General features: G+C 38.4%; 1 protein-coding gene across 1 annotated transcript; it reads left to right on the top strand.

The window, feature by feature from the left end:
* The first annotated feature begins 14412 nt into the window (after nt 1-14412).
* LOC149833353 (oleoyl-acyl carrier protein thioesterase 1, chloroplastic-like) lies at nt 14413-21323 on the top strand. Its single transcript, XM_090015080.1, has 7 exons — nt 14413-14788; nt 15828-15961; nt 17352-17465; nt 18037-18132; nt 20383-20470; nt 20573-20641; nt 20757-21323. Exons 1-7 carry the CDS (start codon nt 14474-14476, stop codon nt 21060-21062), a joined length of 1122 nt encoding a protein of 373 aa, XP_089871206.1. The 5' UTR covers nt 14413-14473; the 3' UTR covers nt 21063-21323.
* Nucleotides 21324-22788: the final 1465 nt, after the last annotated feature.

Here is a 22788-nt window from a genome sequence, read left to right as displayed (position 1 = left end):
ACCGTGTAAATCTCGAATCCATATAATATATATATATATATATATATATATATATATATATATATATATATATATATATATATATATATATATATATATATATTAGATCCAAATATATGGCCTGATACTATCCAGATTCAACTTAAAACTTAGATCAATTCTAAATCTATATAGTATATGTATATCTATTTAGATTTATCTTTGAATCAATTATGGATCCATATCTTATATCCGGGCATAATACTTATCCAGATCCATTCACAAAACTAGATTAAACTAGATCCATATCCCATATTCGAGCATCTAAACCCAACTCTAGATCCATTCAAGTTCAACAAAATCCAATAATATTGTTTGGATCCAAAACTAATTCAACTGGGTCTATACTCAATTAATTTGAACTATCTAAATTCATGCGCATTCAACCAGACTCAATATTGCTTTATTAGATCCAACTAGGTCTATGTTACCTTACTATGATCTAATACTGATCAGATCCAATCTTGACCCATACACTATATTTAATAGATCTTATAATTAAACTTGATCTATATAAAAATTAATTTGATCAAACCATACTAGATCCAGATATTAACATGAACAGAATATTAATGCATATAGAAAAAATATATACATACACAATATTTGTGGATTCAAAAATATCAGTGTAGAGATATAAATCATAACTGGGTCCAAAAAGTTTTATCAGATCCAACCAAGGTCTATAAGAAGCTACCTGAACAGCTTGACCCAATCCATATCCAAACTTGTTTGAGGTATTCCGCTAACCAAAACCACTTTTATGTAAAAACAGAAAAGTCAGAAACATTTTTGGATAACAATAACAAATAAGAATATTAAAATAAAACTTTAAAACTTTTTGAGTTAAAATAAAAAAATTCAAGTGGTTTTCAATAATTTTACAAAAAAAGTGGCTATTCTGAAAAAAAATAGATACAACAACCTTGTCTTGGATAATATTCAAAGAACAACATGTTTCTGGAATTACCCAGAAAGCAGATGCCTCTGTTTTGTAAAAAAGAGGGATAAAGCCAGAATAAGTTAAAAATTGAGGGGCAAATCCATAAAATTACTAAAAAAAAAAGGTAACCGCTCCAGGTTTGCCCTTTTTAAGAGAGGGAAGACGGGCGGTTGCTTCCCCCTTTTCAAATTTTTTTTGTCACCTTTTTCGTAAAAGGGAGAGTCTTTAGGGTTTTTCCCTTTTACGAAAGGGGAAACAAGAAAGAAATTAAAAGGGGAGGATGAGGGCGACGCCCTCACCGCCTCCTTCGTCGGGTGAGCTGGCAACTGCCCGACCGACGCAACCACCCCACGAAAGGGGTAGTCTCCACTACCTTTCCCTGCGTGAGGATTGGGATGAGCGCGGAGGTGGTCGGGAAATGCGGTGATGGCCTCTTGAGGGATCTTCTCCACCCTACGTCTGTGTCAGCGCCCTCCGGCTGTCGTCGACCAGGGAGGAACTTCATCATCTCAGCCAGTCGGAGCCCTGTTGCTCGTCAACAGCAATGGCGTCGTCTCTAGCTATCATCATCTGCTTTCTCTCATCGTCAAATTGGATGATGTTGCCACCAACGAAGGTGTCATCAAAGCTAAGAAAATGGGGGCGATGGTCGTAGCCATCACCGTTGCTATTTTCATGAATTTCTGTCGGCACTGCCACCCCATGAAAGGGGTTATCCTCTATCTCTGCAAAAATGGCTACATAGTGTGGCCGATCAAAGAGGTTCTCGACGACTATACAGCATCATCCTTCTGATCATCTGGCTAATCTTCCACTTCCAACTCTTTGATTTCACGGTCACTAGTGCCTCTGTCACTGGCTTCATTGTCTCCGGCAAACAATTGGCGGCCAATGCGAACATCACCCCCTTCTCTGTTCTGATCGATGTCAAAACCTCATTCGAAACCTCGGTCTCTCGCTCAAACCCATCGACGTTTAGCTCATCTTCCTCTTTCATGGAGCTCAAGGAGACCCCAAAGAGTATTATATTGGGGTTTTTGGGGTACCCATCTCGAAAATACAATGGGTGGTCAGAATACTCATCGAAGGAGGTCCACTGCGACTTCGGTGTGGTGTTTCAGATCCTCGACAAGGACAGGGATGGGAAGATCGCCAGGACGAAGCTCGAGGACGTCCTCTGTCGGCACAGATCGGAAGGATCAGTGCCTTGCGGTGATGAAGCAGTCCTGTTGGGTGGTCACTACCTCCATTCTGATGGCGACTGCATCCTGAATGTCGTAGAAATGGCAGAACCCTCAGATTAGGAGGTGATCTCCATCTGGCGCATCATGGCCATGTCCCGAAAGAAAAAAAACATGAGCTATGTTGGTGTTGTCTCATTTGACCGCGACGGTGGCTCAATTATTAGCACCATCGAGTCATCGACAGAGAACCATCGACGGTGGGAGAAGCTCTTCAGGTAACTAAGGCACTGGGGTGGTTCGTGGCACCTCAGCGAGCTGAGTGTGACCACCGAGAGGTGGTGGTGCAGATGGACCCCTAAGGCAGTTTTCCAGGCAGCATCTTCCCCTTTGGCCTGGGTCTAACCAAGGCAAGGTCGGTTTCATGAAGCTGGACAAGGCATCCGACAGCGGCAAGCGGTTTCACGACGATGCCGATAGAAAAAACCCTCCCACTGGACGTGAAGCCTGCCACCATCGACGTAAAGGTAGAACAAAAACAAAAAAAAATCCACTACCTTGTTCTTTGACTCCACCGACGAGCCGTTGTTGTTCACCCCGCATCTCACGGCACCATCGATCCCGCTACACACAGAATCTCTGTCGATTTTTTTTTTCTTTCAGCACTGTACTCTGGTTGGTCTTTCGTCTGATTGTTTGGCGACGATGAATCTTCTGCATTAGAGAAGTTGTACATATTGATGTCGTGGCTAGAGCCATTGAGACACTTGCAGAGGGTGCATGTCATCATAAAGTAGGTGGCTCCCCTCCATGTAGTCCCCCGAGTTTTGGGGACCGTATCTCCTCGACGATGCGTTGGGGAGGAGGGTTCCTCTGTCGTTGTTGTTGGTTGCAAGCCTCCTGTTGGCCCTTGCCACCGCCGAAACCTCCAGTTTCAGCTCCTCTGTCAAGAACTCTGAGTCTTTCTCATCGTCCTCCTCATCCGTGCAACAATCAGTGATACCATTTGATGTTCGATTCAAGTGAAGGTCGAATCCACTACAATGCCACGCCCGTACATCGGGAATGAGGTTTTGATACCACTGTTAGATATAGGATCGAGGTGTGCATCAAAAAGTCTTGAGGAGAAGATGAATGAGTATTGATTAACGGCTTGCTTCAGATGAATCCTCGATATACTTATCGAGACCTCTTCAGTGTCTTTTGCAGAGGTAGAGGTTAGAAATTTAACCTCCCCTAGGTAGCCGTTATCCAGCCCTAACTGTTTCATTGGATTCTCAAACATGGTGAAAATTCAATGTTTAATTGGCTTCACCATTGTCCTTATAGTGCATATCTCAATGACCCACCACTCAAGTGGGTCATTAAATTTCAAGTGAAACCCATTTGATCACAGAATCCATACTAGGATCCAACAAAATATAGATTCAAATTGACTTCTACTCCATTGAACAGATTTGAATATAGATTGAGTCTTACGGCTTTGAATTAGTCTTAGATTGTAGACCAACTATTTTCTTTCTTGTATGCAATTTAATTTCTATTCTCATGTTAAGATTATTAGGGTTGCAAGTAAATAAAGCATGTTGGTTTCTCTTCGTAAAAAAAGGAGGTCAAATGACCTACAGTGATGAGTGTGAAACCCCCTCGACCCTCGGTCGAAACCATAACAACATGATGCCTCCAACTAGGGGTGGCAATTTTTGACACGACCAACCAACCTGACCTGCCAACCCGCTTCTTAGGCGGGTTCGGGTTTGGCTTAAATGAGTTTGTGTCATAAACGGGTCGTCCCGCCTAACCCATTTATTAAACGGGTCGGGTTTGTGTTAGGGGTATGCCAACCCGCCAACCCGACTGACCCGTTTAATAAACGGGTTAGGCGGGCGAGTCAACTTGTTTACCCGACCCGTCAACGTGTTTACCCGACCCCCGACCCGCCCGCTAACCTGCCAACCCATTTACCCGACCCGGCCTATTTATTAAATGAGTTAACTGTGTCATGTCGGGTTACCCGTTTAATAAATGGGCCGGGTTAGTGTTTGTCACAGCCGACCCGTTTAATAAACGGGTTGGGTTGGTGTTTGCCATAGTCGACCCGTTTAATAAACGGGTCGGGTTCGTGTTGAGGTATGCTGACCCACCAACCCGTTGACATGACCTGCCAACCCGACCTGATTGCCACCCCTACCTTCAACAGTCCTGGAAGGAGTACAACACTGAGAATGTCTACTTTGGGAATGAGAAAAAAGAAACGGTACATGAGGGTAAAATATATAAATAATATATGTGCTTAGTTTGAGAACTAAACTCGGACTATAAGCTTAGAGGTCTCTACAATTATAACGATGGTGTTTCATCTTTGTAAATGAAATTTTAGTAAGTTTTAGACTTACTCTTGTTTAGTTACAACTGTAGGATAAAAAACCGCAATGAACAGGAGGGCACTTATAATTATGTTGATGTTAAATAAATAAAATTGATGGTTATGTAGACCTTTTTATATAAAAAAAAATTTATGGCATGTTTTGAGGTTGTTTTGTTAATTTTCATATAAAATTAACATCCACGAACCCGGGCTGGAGAAGCCCCGGTTCATGTCGTTACAGAAGTGTTGAGGAGTTGTGGACTAATGGCCTCCTAGTGTATATCTAAGCTGAAGTTTGAAATAAAAGATAATGCAATAATGTTAGGAAGACCGTGTGGCCAGTGGGGGTGGTTGTGAGGGTGCTGAGATGTAGCTTTCAGAGGTGGGCCATGCAAGGCAAGGCAGTCATGGGTCTCCACCTGAGGTTTTTCACGGTTCAGCAAGAGTTTCTCATTATAAAATAAATAAATAATGTTAGCAAAAGGTGGTTCTCTGTAGGAAAACATCAGTGTATCACTTGGTTGAGGAGCATCTTATGCTCTCCATAGATCCAAGAAACTACTAGTATTGTGGTTGATTGTAAGAGTGTTGTCTTGTAACTCATTTATGAATTTTAAATAAGTCACTAATGGAGGCCTGATAATTATTCTTGTCTTAATTCTTTTTTGAACTCGTTAAGGTAGCCAATATATATATATATATATATATATATATATATATATATATATATTAGCTAGAATATGAGAACTAGAAATATGGGCATTTTCAACACTTTTTTTTTTGTAAATCCAACCATGTGGATGTGCTTGGCATGGTGAATTTGCTAGGAATCAACCATTGGATAGTGTATTTTGGATAAAAAATTGTGATTTTTGAATGCTTGAATATTTATAAAGATTACAAGCCATTGATTTTAAAACTTTAAAAAGAATCATGTTTATGCATCAAAATAGGATGATTCAAAAGTGGGTTTTTATAAATCCAGGCTAGATTCAAGAGAAAAGGACAAAAAAGACATGAAAATAGCGGTCCACAATTTGTTCTCATATTTTCAGTTCTCATATTCTAGTGATGATATATATATATATATATAGAGAGAGAGAGAGAGAGAGAGAGAGAGAGAGAGAGAGCTGCCTACCACTGGGCATACTGTCAGCCTACTATGAGTTATTTTTCACAAATCTGACCATGCATATTGTATTCTGCATGGTCGACTTGTTAGGAAATGACACTTGGGTCATATTTTTTTAAGCCTTAAATATTTATAAAAAATGTAGACCGTTAATTTTTAAATATTATAAAAACCTACATGTCCGTCAAAATCAGATGATCCAAGAGTCGATTCCTCTCTACATTCAACTATGTAGATGTATTTAACATGGTGAATTTGTTAGGAATCGATTGTTACATAGTGTATTTTCAATGAAAAATATGATTTTTGGTTGTTTGAACATTTATGAAGATTATATGTTGTTGATTTTAAAGCTTTAAAAAAAATAATGCCGCATGATTCATGAGCTGGTCCTTATAAAACCAAGCATGTAGCTGCATGGTAAGATTTAAGAGAAAAGAACAAAAAAAATCCATGAAAATTGTAATTCACACAGTAGTTCTCATATTCTAGTGACTCGTAACAAACATATGCTAAACAAAACTCGTAAAATTGTTTTTTTTTTCACAATTCTGACTTTATGGATGTATTTTGCATGAATGATTTACTACAAATGAACACCTATCATGTTTTCTCAATAAAAACAAATTATTTGGAGCATCAAAACCTATGAATATTTTGGATAATTAATTTTGTAAACCTTATCAAAACCAACCCATATGTGGAATGAAACACTCCAAGAGCTGATCCCTATGAGATCAAGCACATCACAATTTTATTGTCAAAATAAAAAAAGGCCCAAAAACCACATTTAGCATATTTCATGAGCATGTTTCTATAACTATATATATAAAGAGAGAAGGTGGTAGCTGCTAACCACTTTTTGGGTTTTAAAGTTTTTTTCCCCATATTTTACTTAAATCTGTACAAATGTGTTCAACACGGTCTATTTATTAGGAAACGATACCTGAATCATGTCTTTTTGATGAAAAAACTTAGACCATCATTTTTTTAAACCTTATAAAAACCTACCTGCATAACAAAATCAAATGATTCAAGGGTTGATTCCTATAAAATCAAACATAATATGGTCAGATTTAACAAAAAACATGAAAAACCCCTTTAAAATCCTGGTTAACACTGTAGTTTGCTAGAAAAGTAGTTAGTTGCTTCTCTCTCTCTCTCTCTCTCTCTATATATATATATATATATATATATATATATATATATGCCTTTTGAGACACCAAATTCTATAGAATTATTGAGCTGAAAATCATACATTTTAGTTTTTTTTTAAATTAAATCTTATGGATGTGATCTATAGTGTTTGTTTAGTGGGAATGGGTTTTGAATCATATGATTGTGACACATAAGCAAGTTTTTTAAAGGTTTCAAAAATGAACGGTCTACAATGCACTAAAATTTCATTACTCAAAAAATCATAGTTTTTATCTAAATAACATGATCCAAGGCTTAATCCTTAGCAAACAAACCTTCCAACACATGTATGTGGTTAGATTGAGATGATAAAGCTTAAACCAATTATTTTTAGCTCAATAGTTTCATATAGTTTGGGGCCTTCAAATGCACCAAATAATAACCCTGTATATAGTCATATTGATGGGAATATGTTTTTTATTATAAGATTTGGCATAAAATAAGCCTTTTTGTTATAAAATTTGTGTGATTACGACCCATTTTTTTTAAGTATAATACTAAAAAGCATATATATAGAGAGATTATCTTGTAGACAGTACCATACTATATAGTAGCCTAAAAAATATTTGTGTTAAATGTTTTCTAAATTTCACTATATATATGTGACATAAAGTTTGCAATAAGTGATTGTAAATTCAATCGATGTAGCAAACCCCTTTTTTTGTCATATCTAACACTGTACATGTTATCTACATATTTTATTTAGTGGGAACCGGCTTTTGGATCGTTGTTATCCAACTTGTCTATAGGTTTTTGAACCGGCTATGAATGCATGGTTTTTCGTAACTCAAAAAAACATGTTTTTCATCTAAAAATGTGATCCAAAAGTTAATTCTAACTAAAATATACTATACTGAATGCATCTATGAGGCTGATTGTAGGTACAATTAATTGTAGCAAATACAGACCCATACATGTGTGTCAAAGTTGGCAATAGGAGTGGGCAATATGCGAGGCAGCCCAATGGGCATTGTTGGCATTCTCGGGACTCGGTATGGCCAGATACAACTCAGTCAACTTCAAAAATTATACATATATATTAAATATATTTTAAAATTATTAAATAATGACATTTTCACTATTTAAAATTGAAAAATAGTGCATTATTACAAAATATCATAATGTACTTGATAAAACATAAATATCACATTGTAATCATGATATTTTATATTCTAAACATAATTTTTTTTAAAAATATAGATAATTGCATGAGAGTTAATTAGATGCACTAAAATAGTGTTATTTTGGTAAAATACTTATTTATTATTATTTTAGTATTAAATGTTATTATTTAACTATTTCTCTCTCTCTTTTGCGTGCTAATAAATTCTCAGCCACGAGTGTCAACACAAAATGCAACTTACCAAAACTTGTTTAATGCTTTGAAATTTTGAAAGCATTTAATGCTTTAGAAAATATTTGAATTTTCAACTTAGCATCTAGTTCTCATCCACCGATATCTATCTATCTATCTATCTATATATAGCTTTTAAATTTTAAAAAGCTTTTAATGTTTTCAGTTAATGTTTTAATTTTTTAGCAAAACATGTTTAATGCTTTTAGTTAAGAGTCAAAAGGTTTCATTCACATGGTAGCTAACTTGGCCGAGTCAATGATAAACTCGGCGGAGTTTTCTCCTAACCGCATTAAATTAGTTTTTTAACTCGGTTAGGTCCTTATTCGAGATAACTTGGGCGAGTCACTAGATGACTCGCCGAGTTTGCTAACCATGCCGATGGGCGAAGCCAACCTGGCCCGCCATGGGCTGGGTTTGGGGCAAGGTTTAAGGCCCGGGCCCATTGTATACGTGGGCCGTGCCTCGGCTGCCCCGTGGGCTACCGAGCTGGCTCGATGGGCCTGTGCTATTTATTAATTTTTTAATAATATAAATTTTTAAAAATAATAACTATTAATATTTATCTAATTAGTTATATTAATTTTCTAAAAACTAGAAAGATAATTAATTGGGTGCATGGGAAGTTGAAAACTTGTTAATTATTACTATTTACAAATGGATTTGGGTATTGTCGAATCAGACACAGCCTGCTCTTCAAACCAGAGCCCGTTAAGAACCAGGCCAAAACCAGGCCCATTAGTAAATGGGCCCGGCCCGGCCCAATGTCCACCCCTAGTTGGCAAACTCCATTTTTTGGGTAACTACAAGAGATAAATGGGGTGTTGATAATTAAGACACTCGCTCACCTTTGGATTAGACGATAGTTAGCATAACTCCATTTAAAACACATATTTTTTAATAAAAACTTTAAAATTAAAAAATAAATTTTCACCATTTTTCAGAATATCTGCAAAAAACACTTGTCGTTTTGATAGAAACATCTTGAATGCAAAATTTGTTTGTAGAAGAATACTGTTCAAAAAGCTCAAGTTTAGGTAGGCCCCAAAGGGGTTTGGCGGAGTGGGATGAAGCTTAGGCCGCTAGGCAGATGCTCTAGGCTCAAATCTCACGGGCGTTACCCCTTGGGTAAGCCGAAGCATGGCAGCTCCCTGAGGGGCAAGGGTTAAGGCCACGGTGTTTTACGTTGTCCTGAGTTAATGCGGCTAGGTCTCTGATTCCTGGGGGCAGTTTCTCTGTGTAAATATCAAAAAAAAAAAAAAAAAAAACAAAGTCCAATTTTATTAGACCCTGAGATTGAATCTCATTGAGTTTTGAATGTGAATCTCGTAGTTTCTATACCCAAAGTTTCTTTCATATATATGTTCATTTTTTTCCCTTGCTTTATAAAACTACAACCAAATTATATCACTTATACTATTTATAGATCTTTTGTAACTCTTGTTCCCAATCCTTTATTTCATCCGTTTTTTAATTAAAAAAAACTTTTTAGTCACGTATTAATTCTTTATTGGAATTTTGTTGTTCAATGTTTTTGGGGGTTTTTTTTTCACCAAGCCAAGGGAAAGCCTCCATCGTTGACTGGACAATGGTGGACCTCCAAGTGGTAAAACCCTTGAGGTCTCCATGCCCAAAGAAGAGCACAACCAACTTTGATCCTACGGCAAAAAACTTTTCATGGGTTTCGAACTGATGACATCCCAACAAGTTAGTGATTTTCATAAGTCGCCTCTACCAGATGAAAAAGCCTTTTGGGCTGCTGTTCCCACGTTTTGCTGACTATGGTTTGGACCAATGTTGTCAAAATGGTATCGGCTATGGAATCGTTTGGCCAGCGATTCAGGTGAGTTGGCTGATACGGATTCTCGAGTGAATCGTTTTGAATCGGCTAAAAACTAATTAAAAAATATTTTGTGTCAATCATAATATAATATGACACGTGTTAAAATCATTAAAATAATACTTAAACTTTAATTTTAATCATTTTTACATTTATTAAAAATAGCCGATTCAAGTTAGTATAGTTTCTATTTTCTGCCGATACCATACCAATCGGCCGATTCAGGCAGTTTCACACTGATACTGACAACATTGGTTTGGACAGCTTACCCAAATCCGTTTGAATATTTTGGAGTGTTCACATAATATGCAGCGGCGCTGCATAATGCATTGCCCGCACAGACACCCATCTTAGCATTTCTCGAGATGTGTGTGGTCTCAATTTGAAGAAATGTTGAGATAAGTCGCTGTTAGCAGCGCAAAAATGCCCTCTATTTTGGAAAGGCCTTTAAGTTTTCTATCAAAGCTTTGTTGGTTTGACACATTTTACATATGAAAATGGGGTTTACGTATCAAACTTGGTTTTTTAGGTGAAACAAACATGCCAACTTCATGTTTTTCATGGGGCTTGGATTTTTTCATCCATGAGATGGCATTCCCATTATGGGACGCCTTTCTCATGAGGGTCAATGAAACAAAGGAAGTGCAAGTAAATTATCATTGTTCATAATTTGTCTCACCAGTAAGAAAAGACTACAGCATAACTTGTTTGTTTTGTTCTCATCAATAAGAAAAGGCTACGGCCATTGTGCGCCACAACGAGGTTGGGCAAGTGCCCGCCTGACCTTGAAAGCCCCACTAAGAGGGTTTGAATTAGGGTGCACATGTCACGTTATGATTGACATATAATATTTTTTTATTAATTTTGGGCTGATACAGAACGATTCACTTGAGTATCGGTATAGACCGATACAGCTGAAGGTGGCCAAACAATTCAGGGCTGATACCGATACTAACCATTTCTTTTAAACAATTAAATGTCATTTTTGTAGTTGCAGCACAGTTGAGTCATAAATAATTTTAGAAAAAAAAAGTGACTTAAGCAGTCATTTGAGCAATTTCTTAAAAGAATAGGTGCCTATATAAACATTTAAAAATAAATACAGTTAAATGTAATTTTGTCATAAGTTTCTAAAAATAAATTCTCTCCTGTTTTTTTCAACTTTTCACTTCCAAAAAACGTAACACTCTCGGTCTTGTTGTCACATGGCGGGCACGTTTGATGGCGCATCCCGTGCATCATGGAAAAACATGCCAAGAACATGTTTTTTAACAAACTTTGGATGCAGCGGAAGAGCAGAATGCGTCCGCTGCGTGCCTCCAAAAACAGTCTCTGTTACGTTTAGAACATGGACACGGAAAATGAGGATGTTACCAAAAAAAATCAGGGAAAGGATCACCCGAATCTCTCTATCTCTATCTCTATCTCTATCTCTATCTCTATCTCTCACCCTTGTGGAGGCCACCAGCGCCACACCACCGGCCAACCCACCTCTAGGGGTGGCAATTGGGTCGGGTTGGCGGGTCAGCATACCTCAACAGTAACCAGACCTGTTTATTAAACGGGTCGGCTGTGGCAAACACGAACCAGACCCATTTATTAAACGGGTAACCCGACACGACACGGTTAACCCGTTTAATAAACAGTTCGGGTCGGGTAAACGGGTTAGCGGGCAGGTTGACGGGTTGGGTTCGGGTAAACGGGTTGGCAGGTGGGTTGGCGGGTCGGGTTTGGGTAAACAAATTGACCCGTCTGCCTAACCCGTTTATTGAACGGAGCAGCCGGGTTGGCGGGTTGGCATACCCCTAACACGAACCCGACCCGTTTAATAAACGGGTTAGGCGGGTGAACCCGTTTATGATATGAACCCGTTTAAGCCAAACCCGAACCCCGCTAAGAAGCGGGTCGGCAGGTTGGGTTGGCAGGTCGTATCAGATTTTGCCACCCCTACTGTTATTCTCCATCATTCTCTACGTTTGGTTGAAAATCAGAAGCAAAACATGGTTTTCCCACCAAATGTTTGGCATAATGTCTCAAATAAAGTCAATCACTTGCCTCTATTATCGTAATATGCAGTTTGGTTGTTGGCAGGTTGATCAACTTACTCGTTCTCTCTTGCGATCTCTGGAGAAAACACACCATTTTCTCACCTAAATTCCTTACGCTTATTCCATTTTACATAATCCTCTTGGCATGTTTAGATTTATTATTACTGCGATTTGCTTTTAATATAGTATTTCCACCAGCTATGTTTTCACATTGCTTAAAGGGGGGGCAAAAATTGTTTTATAATAAAACTAAAATATGAAGGGGGCAATATAAATTTTTATATTTTGCTTTAAGTGGGGGCAAAAAAATTTTATAATAAAATAAAATATAAAACTAAAATATAAAGGAGGCAATATAAATTTTTATATTTTGCTTAAAAGGGGCAAAAAAAAGTATAATAAAATAAAGTATAAAACTAAAATTTCAAAACTTGTGAATGACTAAGATACTTGTGCTTAAAGGGGGGCAAAAAATTTCAAAACTTTAGGAGGGGCTAGAGCCCCTCCTCCTCCCCACCCCTGGATCTGCTCTGCCTCCTGTAAATAGGAATGCAAGTCAGATGGAGGTCTGAGTCTGACTGGATCTGCCATGGATTCATATGTTCAGATCTGGATAGCGTACATCTGAATCTTAGTGAAATTGTGACTAAACCTTGTCAAGTCTAGTTTGATCAGTTTGAATCATCCAGAACTGGACCCAAAACCTAAATGTCATACCCTATCAGCAGTGAAGGTACCGGAAAACAGACTCCTGGGGCAAGGGGTAAGCTCACCGAGTTTTACGCCGCCAAGACGGTGATCATAAATACGGCAGGCATAGGCAGTGCGGCTAGGTCTCTGATCTTGAGGGTGGTTTCTTCATGTAAATATTAAAAAATATATAAATGAAAAACAATTTAAATTTATTAATTTGTTGACCATGGTTAAAATAAGATAGTTACCACTTATATCAATTTGGATAACTAAAATGTAAAACTAGTTTTGCTTTTGCATTATAACTTTTTTTTTGATAAATGAACTTGGATTATAAGAAAAGTTTGTGTATGTTTTTGTGTCGGGAAATGTAGTTAAATGTAATAACAAAAAAGTTGAGCAAGCTTTTAAAATATAATATTTACATGTTTCTTTATGAATTACTCTAGGAAAAGAGTGGTTTACGGTAATAAAAAAAACTCGAGCAAAAATTTTCCATTTAAAGTTGAATTTATTGGTTCTTTATGAATTCCCATGATTGTAAAATGTTTTATTTTTAGAGTTTCCTTTTTAGGTGTAACATAATATCGAAGGAGACCGAGAGATAAATAATTAGATCCACTCACACACAAATCATGGATTATTGGAGTCCATAATATCACATACATGGATAGAAACACTAATGGGGTAGTTAATTTTTTTCTCAAAATTAGGAAAATGGAACACTTATATAATTAAGCATTTAATTCATTAAGAAATAATAGTTAATATTAATCGCTAATAAAAATATATTTATGTTGAATAAACTTCAATTATTCAAACATAAATATGTTTATTAAAGAAAAAAGACCAACTAACACAAGAAATATTCCTTGCCACGCTTTTCTCCTTGCTTAAAACAAGCCAAGTTTTGGCGTCCTTGTGCCAATGTTTGCGAAGCGGTTGCCTAATATGTTATGAAAAACATTTGAAAAATAAGCCTTTTTTTTCTTGCTGCCAACTGTAAAAGCGATATAATTTTATCCCAAAAGATGCCCCTCATCTTTTAGTTAACTCCAAATCTACCATCATTTTCTTGCAGCCAGGGCCAATGCGCCATCTGGACTTGACTTTAGGGTTCTCTGTAAAGTCACTGAATGAATACCTTAGGGGATTGCAAATACGATCCGGATATGGATCCTTAGAAGGAGACCTTATAGGAATCCATATCGGATTCCGATTTGCTTAATGGGATCATTTACGGACACGGATCATATTCAGATAAGTATATTGAGTCCTATGTTCAGATTCAGAACAAATCCAATAAATCTGTTGGACCTTTCACATGAAAAAAACTCATTTTTATTCTTTTTTTTTACCAGATCTAGTATTGTCAGATACATATTTTCGTCCCCGGATCAATCCTGCTTCATTGGATATCATTAAGATCCGGAATCGATTTTTGATCCACTGCCCTCATTTCGGTTTAAAATTCGGATCTAAAATGATCCGACTCGCTTGCACCCCTTTAAATTCGGAACGCATTTTCCACGGCCGGTAAAAAGGAGGAGTGAAGGACCCGCCATTTTCTCGACCCGAAGAACCCCATTCTTCACGGAGACTATAATTAGGGGAGAGGACGATCCAAACGGGAGACTCCAAATTCCTCTCTCTCTCTCTGTCTCACTCTCCAGAGGCGATGATGCAGGGATGCAAGGTCTCCGATTTCTCCCGGACGGCGTTCATCCAGCCCTCCCTTCACCGCCGGAACGTCGGCCCCCAAACCCTAATCCGGTGGAACCTCCGGGTGTCGTCGTCGTCGTCCGTCGCCTCCGGAGTCCCAGATCTGGCCGTCTCGCTCCGGCCGCCGGCCGGCGAGAGCCTCGCCGATAGGCTGAGACTCGGGAGCTTGGCCAAGGACGGCCTCTCCTACAAGGAGAGGTTCATCGTCCGCTGCTACGAGGTCGGCGTCAACAAGACGGCCACGATCGAGACGATCGCCAATCTCTTGCAGGTACTCCGCCGTCGAATTCCGCGGCTTTCTTAGGGGTTGGGGTTTGGGGTTTCTGTGGGTCCGACGGATCGTCTTGTGGACTCCCTGTTTGTTTTCGTTGTTTGTAAGGTGCTTTTTGCCCTTTAGATCGTTGCGTTTTGAGTGTTTGCAATTGCATGTCGAATTTCTGATCTTGCATTGCATTTAGGCCCACAATGAGCTCTATTTTGGGAAGGAGTGTAGATCGGATGCATCATCATTGCGAAAATTTTCCCCATTGCTCGAAAGATGCAACTTTTGTACGTATGAAATTCACGTTTTATCGATTATTGTTGTAAAATGCATAAACCATCAATTATACATGAAGTTGATATGAATATCTGTTTTCTTGAACAAAAAAGTCATTTTATGATACAAAATGTTGTTCTATAGCGCATGCAATGATAAACGTGGCCTCATCGTGCATCATGATGCACTCATTTTGACAAAGAAGTAGGAATTGTATCGTAGTGAAGGACCTTGACAAACTTCATCGTGCTCATCACTGAACTTGAATTCAATTCCAATAAAGATATATTTAAGAAAAAATCATTTTACTTTCATACAAGTGACATTCTGTACTTAAAATCCAAGCAGACAAACGATTTTGATACAGGGTCGATTAAGATAGCTGGACTGGATAGTGGGCCTTGCGTGCTAATCCCAATGGGGTCCATCATCGCCTTGGCTATAAAGAGGAAAAGAGAGAAACCCATCTTGATAAACAACCTTATTTTTAAATTGTTTCGGTTAGAGTGGGTGGTAGTTCCCTTTCTTTCTCTTTTATTTTCTCCATTTTGAGTCCAGGTTTACCAGAGATATTTAATCCACTTGGAAAGTTGATCTTCATTTAGCCTATCTAGAAGGGAGATTATAAATTAATGAATCATATATTCACATGTACATGATCTGCAAGTCACGTTTTGTTCTGATATCCAGTTTCAAAGTTGGTTCACCAAACGGTGGAAGAATTCTGTAATCAGGTTACTGATTGTTTCACTGGTTTTCTCTTCTGATGTAGGAAGTTGGATGCAACCATGCACAGAGTGTTGGTTTCTCGACTGATGGATTCGCTACCACCAATACGATGAGAAAGAGAAATCTTATATGGGTGACGGCTAGAATGCACATTGAAGTTTACAAGTATCCAGCTTGGTGTGTTTTCAAGTCCCTAGTGATGTTCTTTTTTTTTTTCATAACAAAGCTGGGGGAATTAGGGCCCCCCTCCCCTTTACAAACAGCCTTTAGACAAGCCAAACAGGCCAGAGTCCTGTTCATACTATCAGGCAGTTATTCAGCCACCCATATACCAGTGGGCAGGGGCGGAGCCAGGAATCTAGATTAGGGTGGACACAGGCACACAGTAAAAGTCCGCACAGTGGGCAGGCTTCTTGCTCCCTCTGCATATGATCATCGTCCCCAGAATGAGAGCAAAGCGCACCTTAGCAAGCTTCATTTTCCTAAAGATACTTGGTCAGAAAGATAGGAATGTGGAAATACTATGGCCTTTTTCTAGTGAAGTTCTTGCATACTAATCCAAAGGTTTGTTAGGCACTTAGGACATATATCTCAAGTCTCAACAATTTCCTTCTCTACCTAATCAATAAGGAAACATTACATGAGAATGTGCAGAAATTATTCTTTATAGCAAATAAATGAATAATAAAGAAATCCAACAAGAAGCACTCCTAAATTGTCAAGAAGGCAATTTACTCTTTCCATTGCAAGAGAAAGATGGGATAGTGGTTCTAGGTTTTAGTAGGATGCAAATCATGGTATTTAGTTTCAGTGTGGTATCCACTTCCGATGTAATGGTACTACTTTGGGATGCAAATGAATCAGTAATATGTCTGCACTGGGAACAACTTGACCTTTAAATACTTTTATTACCAATTCCCACCCAGACTGTTACCTGATTCACAGCCCAATCCACTAGCAAAATAAGACTTTCTCTGGATCAAATTTGGATCTGTTAAGGACGATCAGGACTTAAAAGTCCAACAATCCAGATCTGGCTGTGCCCATATTTGAGAGCTGAGACCTTGGATCCGATTTACCAAGGGTCTTACAGCACTTATTGCCATTATTCTAGAAAAAATGGAGCAAGTAGCAATGGAGCATCTTTTAATTGGTCTTGGAAATATGAACCCATGTTATATAAGGGAGGTCATACTACAAATTTTTTGTCTAAATTAAGCATATTGTAGGCTCTTTCTGTGGGTGGGAGGATAGCTGAAAGTTCTGCATAGGGATAAAAAGGTTAAGATAGTGCCCAAATCCGGTTTGAGCAAGGAGGGGCACAGCATCTTAGTCAGGGTGGTCAGTAGAACTCCCCTGTTGGGGATTTTAGGGTCAGGGTGGGCACTTTCCCTCCCTAACCCCTACTTGACTCCACCTATGCCAGTGGGATTTGAACCTGCAACATCCCATCACAGGGTGACTTGCACAAATTGCTCCTACCAGATGCTCGGTGCCCCCGTTGGTGATGTTACTACCTGCCATTTTCTTATATTGGCTGGATTGAGTTGTAATAAGTTGGTTGCAGGGCTGATGTAGTGGAAATTGAGACATGGTGCCAAGGAGAAGGAAAGATTGGTACAAGACGTGACTTTATCTTAAAGGACCTTGAGACAAATACAATTATTGGTAGAGCAACCAGGTAGGTTACTATTTATTGACATTCTTTTTAATCCCATTTTATTTCTAGCTTGAAGGAGTTGTCATATTTTGTCATTATCTGCTTTCAAACTTTGTTCTAAATTATGATGTGCATAAGCACCTTGTCTGTATCTAATGTGTCAATTTCTGCATCCAAGTAACTTTTATTTCTTTAACTCTTCCATCTTTACCTCTCACGAATAACTAAAGGACACTTCCCTCATGTTGTTTTTTGTCTTCAACCACATGCGGACTATGCTTTATAGACCTATAACTCAACCAGACCTCACAAAATTATGAGCCATACTGCACCTAAATTGTCTTTACTCATTGTATTAAATGCTGTTAGCATATGATTGAGTTGTTTTTTATGCCGGGATGTTTTTTTGTGTTCATTGTTATATTCTGATGGGCTTATTTGTGCATCCAAATAATTGTGGAAGAAAAGGAAAAGAGATTACATTAGCGTGTGTGTGTGTGTGTGTGTGTGTGTGCACGCTTCTTGTTTTTTATCAACAACTTTTAGTGGATATATTTCATGCTGACTGCTTGTTTCACATTTTGCACTCTAGCAAATGGGTGATGATGAATCAAGTGACAAGGCGTCTTGAGAGAGTTACAGATGATGTGCGAGATGAGTTGTCAGTTTACTGTCCACAAACTCTTCGGTATGTAAAATGGTTTTTTTTTTTTGCATGTTTTAGAATTACTGTGGACCAAATCTGTTATGTGATATTTCTTCAATGCTTAGTATAAGAATGAAAATAAGAACCAAATTTGTGTTGTTTTCTCTTGAATCAATATGTGTGCCATGTTCACTGTGGCAGTTAAATGACCATGGCACTGTAAATTAGAAAATTAATACATGCCCGTTCTAAGTATACATTTAATTTTGTTATCCTCATACTTCCAAGAATTGGTTTCTCAACTAATGATTGTAAACATGCATCTGGTGGGCCTCATTGAAACCGAACTGATGGCGCATTCTAGTTCATCTCATTGCATGGGTTGCTATGCATTATTCTTTCATATATCTGACTGATTCCACTCTGTATCAAATAGTTGTAGACTCTCAAATCAGGACAAATGGACAATTGGTGCCCTATCCTAACATTCCATTCTTTTCACATGGACATAAAGATGCATGCATACACGCATGTGTGCACACACACACACACACACAAATACACATCTCTGGTAGGTTTGGTTTTTAGCCTATAATTCTGACCATAGAAATCTTTTCATGAATATGATCATCAAATAATATAGCCCAAACACTGTCATTCTGGACACACTATAACAATGTACCAAGGGTTACTCTTGGCTTTTGCTGAGAATTATGTAAACCTCAAAGATATATCAGTTTAAGGTATTGTGGTTCAATACCGTCACCATCATCAAGCATCGTCCTGTTCACAAGGACTTGGCGTTGCAAATCCTATTTATCTGTTCACATCTATGTAATGCTTAAATTTTGTTTAACTTGGATTCATGGATTCCTTCATTGGCCCCTATTAGTACCTCCTTCCAAAGTACTAATTTGGTCTTTCACTTTTTTAGCTTCTTCAGTTTGTATCAAAACACACATTTGTTTATGTAATGTTTAGATTGTGCACCATAAATTATGTAGTGTTTGATTTGCAGTTCTGTAATAATCTTTAGACATATTGGAGTCAATTGAGATAGTTGGATGGTAAAGTCACACTGCCATAACCCAAGGAGTCTCAGTCCAAATTATACTGGGCTATCCCCAATAAAAGTGGTCAATTCCCTATGTGTGAGCTCTCTCTCTCTCTCTCTCTCTCTCTGTGGATAATATAGGTGAATTATGTGGTGATCATCAATGTGCATTTGGATGAATGCACGCTACTGAAACTTATTTGACCTGGCATATGTTAATTGTTTTCTTTTTTAGATTAGGCTAATCAATTTCACAGAAAGAAAGTCAAATTGCTTGTTCGTCTTCTTTTCTGTTTGAACTTAAAAGTGAAGTATGGCTTGTACCTTGACTGGGATTTTTCTCTTTTGCATCTCAAAGGATCTTATGAAGGCTGCTTCTTTATATTAGTGTACATGATTACCTTTGACAGCTTGACCATCGCTTGCACTTACTGCATAATATCCTAATCATGTTCCAATCGATGAATATGTTGGCTTAGCTGGGATGGTATGTTATCGGAATTAGTGTTTCACAATTTTTCTCTAGGTTTCTTGAAGGACAAAAAAGACTGCTTACCTTCTAACCCACTTTACCACTGAGGGAGATGGTAATTCAAATTCTAAAAACTTATGGGTCCTGTAGATCCTACAAACTTTTGTAAATCAGAATCCTGCTCTTGGTATTATTCTATTTTACTCATCGATGAAGAAAACACTCCTTAAATTCACCCGATTCCATATTAGGGACTGAACGTGAAAAGTAGATGGAAGGGGATGGCATTATTATTTAGTATTTTATGCATTTCTAACTTTTTCTGTATCAAGTACATACTGAATTTCACCTGGCACCATATTAGGCTGAACATGAAAAATAGATGGAAGGGGATGGCAGATGGTTATTATTAAGTATTTTATGCATTTCTAACTTTTTCTGTATCAAGTACATACTGAGAATTTTAGGGGATTCTGGTTTGGCAACTAGCTTAAAAACTGACATTTACATTTATTCGGGTTGGGTTTTGTCGGATTGGGGTTTGAATGCAAAACTCAATACCAAACCCAAATCTGAATATTTATCGGTTCTGAAGTTTCCTACCAAACCCAAGTAAATGGGTTCGGTTCAGTCGGGTATCCGAACCAAACCTGTTCTGTTTACATCCCTATGCATCATGTTCTCTTGTTTTTTTCCCAATCGGACTTTCTGGCTACTTTAATACTTGACGAAGTGTTTACCCGAACAATGGTCTGCTACTTTTCAGGCTTGCATTTCCAGAAGAGGACAGCTGCAGTTTGAAGAAAATCCCTAAGCTTGATGATCCTGCTCAGCATTCGCGGACAGGACTCATGGTGAAAACTTTTGCTTCATCCTAATCGTCAAGTGCCCATCTCGAAGTTCTTCCTTCATGATAGATTAATTTCTAATTTAGTTTGCATTAATGATTGTTGCAGCCCAGGCGAGCAGATTTTGACATGAATCAGCATGTCAACAATGTAACATATATTGGCTGGGTTCTGGAGGTACGTCTCTGTGCTATCGAGCACGCTTCTTTCTGTTGGTGCTTGCCGGTGTCTATTGGTATAGCTTTGTACAAACATATAGGTAGCAAAATTTATGTATTCTTTTCTGCAATAGAGTATGGCACAAGAAGTACTGGACACACATGAGCTTCAAACGATCACGCTGGACTACCGAAGGGAATGCCAACAAGATGACAAAGTGGATTCCTTGACTAGTTTGGAGTCGGAGGACTCGGAAGCAATCTCAAGTCATTTGGCCGATGCCGCTTTCATAAATGGATCTGCAACTGCATCCAAACAGAATGTGGACAATTCAGACAAAGAAGGTTTCCAGTTCTTGCATCTCTTGAGATTGTCTGGTGAGGGGCTTGAAATTAACAGGGGTAGGACAGTATGGAGGAGGAAGCCAGCAAGGTACTAGCTCCCTTCTATTTAATTTTTTTGGGGTCTCCCCTCCGAGTTAGTGCCTGTGTGTTTGTTTATGTAGAAAGAACAAGTCACAGCGTTCAAACCTCTTATTCTTTATTTCCTGTTCGGTTGTAGTCTGCAAGGAATGTAGAGTAGACTAGGGTTTGAGAAGGGATTTACAGGAAAAGGGAGCCTGATGTGCACGATTCAGACCTTTGAGTTTCAATTGCATGCTTTTGCATGTCCAGAATTCAAGTAAAATTTTGAGCAAGAATTTACTTGCGTACACAGTTACACACGCATACACGCACATTGACAGGTTATATCACAAGGACACGGGCTGCATCATTTTTGTGCATTTTCCATGAAGGGTAATATAGATGCGGACACGAGGGGTAAGATGGAGTGTTCCTGTGACATAGTTGACAGCTCTTCAGTTGATAAAACCTTTGAGGTCCCCCTTGCCTACAGGGGAGCTCCGTGCCGAGTGTGGTTTCTTTGGGTTATAAATTCAAAAAAAAAAAAACTGCAGATCCAATTAGATCTTGAATCCCAATCTCATCACCCGTTCTTATTTGTTTGACTTGGATTTGATTCCTGGTCCATGACTGCATCAGATGACTTGGGTGGGTTTTTAACTTTGATGACCCATCAACTTGGTTACCTTGTGGGGGAGGATTTCAACATAATTATTTTGTATTTGCTTAAATTATCTAATTACAACAAGCTGGACAAACTTTCAGTTCCGAAAAATAGTTCATGCATGTAAATTATTTTTTCCCCTGTATTGATTAAATAACCCATCTAATGTTCTTTTGTTAAAGAAAGCAACGTTGCTGACACTTCGATCATTTTGTTTGATTGATCATGGTCAACCAATTAATTTTAGGATTAAGTTTGTTGTTCAAAAAAAATGAAAAGCTCAAGCAGTTAAACATATAATAAAAAAAGTTGCCAGATTTCTGTAAATAACTGATTAATGCTTTTTATGGGCCTTCCACCCCTTTGGGCATTACTAATGGAATATTTCTTATTTTATAACCATCGTTCTTCCAACTGGTTGCATTTTAAAACCCGTTAAATCTTCTAGCAGGAGCCCAAATGCTAGAAGAGCCTAAATACATTGACATTAGTTTTTTGTTTTTTAAGGGCAAGCTGTTGTTACTTGTTAGCCAGGCCCACCAGTAATCATTAAGGTACCACTGGGTTTTGAACCCGCAACGTCTGCACTGACAGCTCCTACTAACCACGCGGAGCCCCGTTTGTACATTGACATTCGTTTATGCCATTCAAATTATGGTCACAAATATTGGCAAATTCTGAAAACGTCAAATTTTAGAAAACTTAGAACCTTAGAAATCTGTGATTTCTTCGCGCTATCATCTATTCTTTAAAGATCACAATTTTATGATGCTGCTACCACTTTATTTTTCATGTTATAATGAACTGGTCCTGCCTTATGGCTGATTTGCAAAATTGACCTTCCGTCTAAAGATGGCAATGGACTTGGGGAGGTGGGGGACAAGGTTTTCACCCCTGCCCTATCTCAAAATTTTGCCCTCCATCTCTGCTTTCATCCCTGTTTCATGTCAGTTGGGGTGGGCTCCCCCGTTTATCCTCGGTCCACTGCCATCCCTAAAGGTATTTTAGTTCTTTTACTAACGAGGATCGGTGATGGGGTGGGATGAGGTGGGTGAAAGCATAAGTTCATCCCTGCCTCCATCCTGCACGGGTTTTGA

This window comes from Nuphar pumila, chromosome 7, assembly GCF_984573655.1.
Source record: "Nuphar pumila chromosome 7, dmNupPumi1.hap1.1, whole genome shotgun sequence".
In the NCBI taxonomy this organism is placed as follows: Eukaryota; Viridiplantae; Streptophyta; class Magnoliopsida; order Nymphaeales; family Nymphaeaceae; genus Nuphar; species Nuphar pumila.
Note: the sequence above shows the minus strand (reverse complement) of the source record. Positions and strands in the feature narration are given on the sequence as shown.